Source organism: Pollicipes pollicipes, unplaced genomic scaffold, assembly GCF_011947565.3.
Source record: "Pollicipes pollicipes isolate AB1234 unplaced genomic scaffold, Ppol_2.1 Scaffold_4740;HRSCAF=5597_pilon_pilon_pilon, whole genome shotgun sequence".
Classification (NCBI taxonomy): domain Eukaryota; kingdom Metazoa; phylum Arthropoda; class Thecostraca; order Pollicipedomorpha; family Pollicipedidae; genus Pollicipes; species Pollicipes pollicipes.
Genome location: NW_023596545.1, coordinates 37,014,690 through 37,024,147, shown reverse-complemented (window position 1 = coordinate 37,024,147; position 9,458 = coordinate 37,014,690). Strand labels below are relative to the sequence as shown.

The 9,458-nt window shown below is 53.6% G+C and overlaps 1 protein-coding gene across 1 annotated transcript in view; it reads left to right on the top strand.

The window, feature by feature from the left end:
* Positions 1–1,122: 1,122 nt before the first annotated feature.
* The window catches only part of LOC119098445 (protein bric-a-brac 1), a gene marked incomplete at both ends in the record, with an annotated part of 12,725 nt that continues 4,389 nt past the window's right edge, over positions 1,123–9,458 (top strand). The window contains 2 exon segments of the mRNA XM_037221362.1: positions 1,123–1,278; positions 9,107–9,229. Of these exon segments, the coding sequence (XP_037077257.1) occupies positions 1,123–1,278; positions 9,107–9,229 (279 nt within the window).

Sequence of the window (9,458 nt, the reverse complement as noted above, 5' to 3'; positions counted from 1 at the left end):
CCCGCCGCGGGCCCCACATGTGTGACATCGATTTCCGGTCAGCGTGATGCGCCCCCGCCCGACACAAATTGCCAATAACTATATGGAGATCCGACTCGCCGCTTGCCCTGAATGCAGCCCAACAACGCGCGTCAGACGCCCCCCCCCCCCCCCCCCCTCCTGCCGCACGCCACCCCGTGCGGGCTGCGACCAAGGTCTCGCGTTTGTCCGAGGCATCTGATGGATCGCGCGTTTCCGCGAGCTGCCCTCCTTGCCACATCGGTGCATACCGAGTGGAGAGAAGCTTTTTGCCGAACTATTTGTTACGCTGGCGCAGATGCCGGGCCGGGCGTTACACGGGCTGCTGCCGTCCCCCAGACGCCCCCGAGTCCCGAGCGCATTTGTGTGTACTGGGTCGTTAACATTTGAACACCCCGTGAATAATGCATGACGGTGCTGTGCGTAGCATCCATTGCGTCCGTTACGTCGCGGAGGAAGGACTTTCATGTTGATAAGATGCATGCGTAATGGAGAGCTGCATATCGTATTGCATTTTTGCGGCGGACAGCTCATAACATATGCATTGGCGTGCAGTGTGTACTCAGAATCTTCTCAATAATGTACGCACGCCCGCGACGTGACGCGAACTCTTATAGATTGATCGTCCCACTGCACGGCGGCCGATGGGATGGGTGTCGGTGCACAGCTGTGTGACGTATTGCCCGTCCTCTGGCTCCCCTCGCGTGATGGGCAGTCCGCGGCAGCTCTCCACTCATCGGCAGAGTGATGCGGATGATTCTGGCACGTGCTTTTTCAGTGGAGGTGCCTCGTTGTGATGTCGGCCAGCGCGTTTTATGGCGATTGCTGTGCTTGACGGTGCCGAGAGCCTCACTGCCCTGTCCTTGAGTGGCGGTACACGCTGTTAGCCTTTCCTGATGTGACCTGTGCTCTGTGACCTGCCGCATCCGTGCTCTGGTCCGCCATGTCTGGTTCGACCTGCTGTGTCTGTGCTCCGTCTGACCTGCTTCGTCTTCTCTGGCGTGCTGTGCGTGCGCCCGTGCCTGCTGTGAGTGAGTGTGTGTGTGAGTTGACGTGGCGTGCACACCATACGCTCTGACGCCTTGTCTTTCCGTCTGCCTTCAGAGACGACGTTCCAGCACCAGCTGCAGCAGGCGTGGCAGAAGTCGTGGAACCAGCAGCAGAGCCTGCTGCAGAACCTGCGGTTCCGGGAGCGGGGCCCGCTGAAGTCCTGGCGGCCCGAGACGATGGCCGCCGCCATCATGTCCGTCCTCAGAGAAGGTAGGAGCGTCGCGTCGCCCCGTGAAAAGGCCAACACGCTCGGATGGTGCCCCGTCACAGGCTGGGAAGGGGGCTCTGAGCTCCGGCCGTTCGCGCTGAAGGGCAATGAAATGTGGCTGAAGTTTCGTCATTACGTTTTCTCGGAAAATGATGAAGGTCTTCATTTGTGGTGCTGACGTTGATGACGGATGTGAATGTCATCATTTCGCAACATTGTACGCGACGCTGTATGTTGTGACATTTGAACTCAATTTAGGTTTGACATCACTGAAGTCGCATTAAGTGTCAACATGCATGCTGGTCTGCAAACTCGCCCTTTCACCAGACATCATGTTTGCGCTTGGGAAAGTCATTTTCAAAGCTTTACATGCAGTTATTTATTTATGTTCATGTGTTGAAGATCCTCGAAAAGTTAGGAGAAATGAACACGTAATGGACAAGCCAGTAGTCGCTGTCATTTATATATCAGTCGGTCAACGTTTCGTTACGCTTGGGTATCATCACCAGGATTGGGAACCCATTCTTACATATTAGGTGTAGTGTTAGTAGCCTTGTTTCCTCAGTGTGTGGGACTGCTTCTGTTCTGATATATATTATATTGTGCATAAACCGCTGTATATATATATATATATATATATATATATATATATATATATATATTTAATGAGAAAATCACGTATAACTTTCCTATTTTAGATGACATATACTTACATATATGCAATTCAAATAACCCACGTTATAAAAGTTTCTATACCTAGTTTGTTAATTGTCTTAGACTGGCATCAGGGTGTCGCCGATGCATTTTTTATCGCATACTGCGCTAGTACTGCGTACAAATTCCTTCGATGGAGCGTTCTCCGCGCGTATGCCTACAACTAGGAGAAATACAGAGAAAAGGTTTTAAAAAATGCTGTTTTTGTTTGTATCTGTTTCCACGCCACTGCAACTCTCTTCAACAATTAAAAAGGAAATATAAAGTCTTCTCTGTGTCCCAGTGCAGCATTATTTAGTTTGAAAATTTCCCAAAATCTTTCCTAACTATGGTCTTGTGTCACTTGTGCTGATGCAAACCTTGGCACTGAAAAAAGTGTGCAACGAAAATCCATGATGGCAAAGCAAACAGAATAAAGCACGCTGAACTAGCCCATAATACGGATCATAATACGGAAAGAAACGCAGCAGTTATTAGTATTAAGCATTCATGCTGCATCGGAGCGCAAAATTAAAGAGATCAACTACCACGTTCTAGCTGGAAACCAGTTTGGCTGCGCCGATTATCAGTCAAATTTATTTGCATGATTTTATATTTCATCATTAGCTGCTGGATTATTTCATCACTAACTGCTAGGCTATGAGTCCATACATCTCAGTGGTAGCACATTGCAACTGATAATAAAAGGGCTAGTTATTGATCACAAACGACGAGCAATGGTCATGGGCACAGGTTCAGATGATCATGTCTGTTCTAATCATGGTTAATGTGCTATATATCTTGGTCATGCTGTTTTGCAACATCAGTGGGTTATTGCTGTTAGCTCACGTCCGGGTCAGTTCTTTTCTTGCCGTTAAGCTGTTATTGCTATAACGCATGGTTGCGCAAATTATCCCAAATTGTTGTGGTGTATATAATTTTTACAGATTGTATGTACTTTTTAGGGGCTCAGAATTGATAAAATGAACCCGACGGTGTCATAAGGCAGTATATACGCTTATCTGTTCACATCATTGTGATCTTGCAGTATTCACGAGCTATGCCACTGTAACGTTTAACATTCCAAAGGTGGGGCATTTGATGCTTGTCTTTCACAACCCACGGGAACCAGGATGTTCTGGTCATAAGTCATCCCTGGTATATCATGATATGATTTACTTAGACCACCTGCCTGTTTAACTGGCCCCAATCAACGCTCACGGTGAACCGCTGCCTGCTGTTCAGCTCCGCTGCGGTCCCATGACACCGTGCCTCGGCTGAATATGAACTGTCACATACCCAACCCGTGACATGCGACGTCGCAGCACCCCGTCCGCCCTGCCGTGTTTTTCCCGGTTGGACGCGTGCCAACGCCTCGGGTCGCCGGCCGAGCGGCTCGCATTGAGCAGCAATATAACGGCCGCCGCGGACCAATGTTCACATAGTTCTGCTTAGCTGCTGGGGCACAATTGCACTCCGCTGGCCTTCGCTTTATGTCCAGCCATGTCGCCGCGCCCATTGGCAGTAGTTATATAAGTTGGGAATTGCTACACGTGGATTGAGTACGACGCAGTTCCAGGCAGGCGGAGACTCGATTAAAATGTGATTCAAGGGCGACGCAACTTTTCCTGCTTTGTCCTCGAGTCTCTGCGAAGTTTTTATCTCCTGCAACCACCCGCAAGGAGATTTGTACTTCAACAAAGAAATGATTAATGTATATGGTTTTACGTCATAATACCCAGAAACAGGGGCCCGGGAGCCGGATGCGTGTCTCCGGCGTTCTTGGCCGTATCAGCATCATCCGATTGTAGGAAAATGTTGTGTACAATCCGCTTTGCTTATCTGAGAACTTGGCTCATTATCTGCCGTACCAAATTTAGGTGTGAAGGTCTCCGACGCAATCTGATGTTGTACCGGAGGGTCCAGGGAGCCTGGTACCAGATGCAGTGCATCACAACAAATGACATTGGAGAGGTCAGCCGAATGCAAACAGCATGTATTGTGCCAACAACCGCATCTCTCTTCGCCCCGTCCATTGCCTTGCAAACCATGGAAGTGCAGATGGTGGGAGTGACGCTAGAGTTGGCCGAGGACCAGAGCGCCCCGTCATCCGCAATAGCCGAGTCGTGTATTCCTGTTCTTATCATGGCTGAGCCGAGTCTTAGACTCATACTCCTGTCGTGGCTGAGCCGGGTCTTAGACTCCTGCTCCTGTCCTGGCTGAGCCGAGTCGTGGATTCCTGCTCTTGTTCTGGCTGAGTCGAGTTGTCGATTCCTGTTCTTGTCCCAGCAGAGCCGAGTCCTAGGTCCTGCTCCTGTCCTGGCTGAGCCGAGTCGTGGAGTCCTGCTTCTGCTCTGACTGAGCCGAGTCGTGGACCCTGCTGCGATCCTGGCTGAGCCGAGTCCTGGAGCTCCGGGCCTGTTCTGGCCGAGCCGAGTCCTGGACTCGGCGCCACCGACCGCTGCTCTGCCGCAGCTGTGCAGGAGCTGTCCCTGTGGGCTGGTTGCGGGGACGGTAGACTGCTCAGTCGGCTCACACTGCGGGGGTGTGGGGGGGGGGGGGGAGGGGAGCCTGCGGTGCTCGGCGAACGGGCTCAGGAGACGACCCCCCCCCCCCCCACCGGCACTGCAGCGCCCTCTGTGTGCTGTGAAGTACTGGGCTGGAGCCCTCTGTGTGCTGTGGAGTCCTGGGCTGGAGCCTTCCGTGTGCTGTGGAGTCCTGGGCTGGAGCCCTCCGTGTGCTGTGGAGTCCTGGGCTGGAGCCCTCTGTGTGCTGTGGAGTCCTGGGCTGGAGCCCTCTGTGTGCTGTGGAGTCCTGGGCTGGAGCCCTCTGTGTGCTGTGGAATCCTGGGCTGGAGCCCTCTGTGTGCTGCGGAGTCCTGGGTTGGAGCTCTCTGTGTGCTGTGGAGTCCTGGGTTGGAGCTCTCTGTGTGCTGCGGAGTCCTGGTTTGGAGCTCTCTGTGTGCTGTAGAGTTCTGGACTGGAGCCCTCTGTGTGCTGTGGAGTCCTGGACTGGAGACACTTTTGGGAGGGAAGCGTAGCCAAAGACCACCAGATTGGCTTAATTCAATCCAAGGTCGAGGGCCGGAGGCTGCTAATGGGCTTTGGTGAGAGCTTATCTGAGACAATGTTTTTGTCAGTCTAAAACACGATCTCACTGATCGTGTCTGTGGCGGTGCGTGTGAAGTTTTCCCTGCATGCCTGGCGAATTCTTGATGCCGTGGTCGCGTTTTGGTGTTATGCAGCTCCAAACTGTTTTGGCGCTTTTTCATAAAGTTTCACTTGCATCAAAGGCATTAAGATCGCGTTTTAACTTGGCTGAGGCTGCTTTACACATGCCGACTTGCAATTCTTGGAGTGGCTCAAATAGGACGGTGCAGTGGACCGGGATCTGACTAAGGTAGCTCCTACCTCGCATATGCCGTAAGCGCAATGTCTTCGTCTTCCGGTTCAGTACCTGAACAGCCTCTCCTTTCGGTCGTTGTGTAGTCCACCTACGCCCTTGTTTACGTCAGCCGCCGAGTGGAAGCTGAAAACGTGCTATGGTGAACTACCAGAGGGCCTCCCACGCTCCGGGCAGTCTTCACGCAGCTGAGGAGCGATATCATTTGACGCTCCGCCAGTGCTGTCTGAACTTGAACTCACACGGAGTAATTATATTGTGCGGCGCCAGCTCCATCTCCGTGCTCGAAAGCAATGTGCTTTTCGACATTGCCACTCCAAGATTCAAATGGGATTAAAGCTTCACATGTACGTATTTTGTGATTGTCGATATGTGTAGTGCTGTGCAAAAATGCTTCAGGCTTTTGTTGACAAGATTGTGTCGTTGTTTTGTTGCATATCTCTCTTTTGAGAAAAAAAGATCGGTGTTGTCTAATGTTCGCTGTGACATGGTGCTTGTGAAAGATGTTGGTAAATGCGGGGATGTAGGCTGCTGTTATCTCCGTGTTGTTGAAGGTGCCTCTCGAACCATGCGCCTGTCTCCATGATCGATGCCGTCTCTATCTGGTCGTATGCTTGTTCTGGCAAGTGTAATGTTCTGTTTGCAACGGTCGCCATGGGAATGCTACACGAGGCCGTGGTGACAAATACCTTGGGAGCGTTGTAACACTATCATCAACAGGCGGGTGTGGATTGTCCCACAGTTCGGACCACTTGGATTACGCAGGCAGTATGGACTCCAGGTTGTGCCCATCGAGTGCTTCGATTTGAGGGCCACTGCAGCGCATAAGGAATGCAATTATATAAACGTGTGTGTGTATGTGTGTGTGAGTGTGTGTTATATATATATATATATATATATATATATATATATATATCATTCTGAGAGCACAGTTAACCACAGCACTGAGGTTATTGACGTATAGTTTTGAGTTTAATCTGATCTGCTAGCCGTTGAGGCTCATGGCGTAAGACATGAAATTCAGCATGCAGCCCCAGCTTGCCTCGGAGGATCTCTGCCGGCTGATCTCTGCCTACAATCTCGTGCTGGATCTCTGCCGGCTGTGGGGTGAGGGCTGCCGAGCCTGTGTCGGAGGATGTTCTGTGTCGGACGGCAATCTGTGTCGGACAGTGACCTGTGTCTGACGGCGGTCTGTGTCGGACGGTGGTCTGTGTCGGAGGTTGCTCTGTGTTGGACGGTGATTTGTGTCGGATGGTGGCTTGTGTCGGACGGTGGTCTGTGTCGGACGGTGGTTTGTGTCGGGCGGTGGTTTGTGTCGGACGATGGCTTGCGTCGGACGGTGGTCTGTGTCGGACGGTGGCTTGTGTCGGACGGTGTTTTGTGTCGGACGATGGCTTGCGTCGGACGGTGGTCTTGTCGGACGGTGGCTTGTGTCGGACAGTGGCTTATGTCGGACGTCCCCGGCCGCTCCGGAGGCTGCTGGCTATTGATCGGCCCGCCTTCCATTGCGTCCGACCCTCATCATTGTTGTTACAAGCTGATTAGTATCATGCGACATGAGAGCCGGCGTGACGCCGGCCGGCCTGCGTGACCCAGCCGTCCAGCGCACCTCCGTCTTGACCCAGTCGCCCTGCGGCCTCCGCCGTGACCCAGCCGTCCAGCGCGCCTCCGCCGTGACCCAGCCGTCCAGCGCGCCTCCGCCGTGACCCAGCCGTCCAGCGCACCTCCGTCGTGACCCAGTCGCCCTGCGGCCTCCGCCGTGACCCTGCCGTCCGACACGCTTCCGCCGTGACCCAGCCGTCCAGCGCGCCTCCGCCGTAACCCAGCCGCACTGCGCGCCTCCGCCGTAACCCAGCCGCGCGCGGCCCAGCCGACCTGCGCGCCTCCGCCGTAATCCAGCCGGCCTGCGCGCCTCCGCCGTGACCCAGCCGTCCTGCGCGTCTCTGCCGTGACCCAGCCGCACTGCGCGCCTCTGCCGTGACCCAGCGGTCCTGCGCGCGCCTGGAACAGTGCCGTCCAGCGCGCCTCTGCCGGTCCACCGAGAGTGAGGGAGAGGGCGTCGGTGCGGCAACCGTTCCCAGCGCACGGCGGTGCGCGGGGTCCGTGTTTGGACGGCAGCAGCTGCTGCCGTTATTACAGTCGGCGGTCTGCCAGCTTGATAGCTGACTGCACTATGACCCGGCGTATGTTACACACCCCGCCATATAGCGCCAGCGTTTGGCTAACCCGGGGGGGGGGGGGGGGGCGGGATCCGGATAGGCAACCTTAAATGTTGCAGAATTGAGGTCCGCGCCCATGGGTGCCGCGTGGAAGAGTCGCATTCGCACATTGGCGTCCCAGCTTTTGGTGTGTTGTCGCAGCCCAGAACTCCGAACACGTCGCACGGCGTTGTGGACCGGCGCCGCCGTCCCGCCTCTGCCCTGGCGACCGGACCGTGCGCGACCCGGCCGCGGTCGGACGGCGTGATATGTGCACGGCACCGCTCTTCCAGTCCAAATATTGTCGGACAAACGGCTCAAGGCCATCGCGACGCGACACGTCGGGCCTCGGCACCGCTGCATTTATTTGCTTTTGATGTATGCCCGCTGTAGGCCGGCACATTGGTTGCATGGTGACGCATTCGCGGAAAGCTTATGAGCTGATCCCAATGAGGTCAGAGATTTGGCGACTCCACCAATAGGTGTACGGCAACCAAAGCATGCCCGTGCCTTGAGGGTCGTTACGAGGCTGAGGCCCGCTCTCAGCGGTCATGAGAATCTTATAGGAAACTTAACTAGCTGACTTGCCAACAAAACTAAAAAATCAAGAAGACCTGCTTGTCTCCTGCATATCCTGCTCATTTGCTTTCTATGCATATGTATATATATATATATATATATATATATATATATATATATATATATATATATATATATATATATATATATGTATATGTGTATATGAGCAGAGCCAAGCTGAGAGTGAGAAGACTCCACTGTCAATTATATGTATGGCTCACTCCCAAGTCTGTGAATCACACCAACATATGCTGACCAACTTATAAATCTTATATAACCTCGAGATGCGTTTCACAGCTGCCAACCGCTGCATCGTCAGGCAATAAATATACGTACAGTGCACGCCATCAGTGGCGTAACACACGGACGTGACACAAAAAGCTGGAAATATCACACGAGCACACGCGATGGCCCACCACCTCCAATTCCAGAGATAAATTCGTTCTGATCACAATTTCCATTGGATATGTTGGTATGTTATTTGGCATTAATAATTTCTATTTTCGCGTGATGATGCAGCCATTGTGAGATATGAAACGCGTCGCGAGCTGATATAAGATGCGTGCAGTATATTTATATAAATATATACATACACACACACACACACACACATATATATATATATATATATATAGATATATATATATATATATATATATATATATATATATATATTTATTGGCAGAGGCGAGCCTATAGCGGGAAAGTTCGACTGTCTATCGCCTGCCGGCTCACGGGGTGTGCATCGTTTTCCTCAGATAAAAATAGCCGCAAACTCGCTTCGCCATGTGTCAGTGCATTAACCCAAGCCCAGACCCAGCCCTCAAATGCCGCAGCTGTGTGGGCGGCTCATGATGACCCGACCGCGCTCATGGTGACCGGACTGCGCTCGTGGCGGCGCCGGCGCGGCGCCCGGGCTGTCGGACCCGATCGTGACCGGGCCGTCGTCCGTTGGCAGGTCACAGTCTGTCGCAGGCGGCCCGCACCTACGACATCCCGTACCCGACGTTCGTCCTGTACGCCAACCGGGTGCACAATCTGCTCGGCCCGTCGCAGGAGGGGCCCGGAGGCATCCCGAACGGTGAGCATCCCCGCCCCATCGGCTGCCGCTTCGTCCCGGGGCTTCGTCCACAGACAGGTCCATCCCGAACGGTGAGTATCCCCGCCCCATCGGCGGCCGCTTCGTCCCGGGGCTCCGTCCACAGGCAGGCCCATCCCGAACGGCGAGCATCCCCGCCCCATCGGCCGCCGCTTCGTCCCGGGGCTTCGTCCATAGGCAGGCCCGTGGCGCTGGCCTCTCCCGTGTGTGC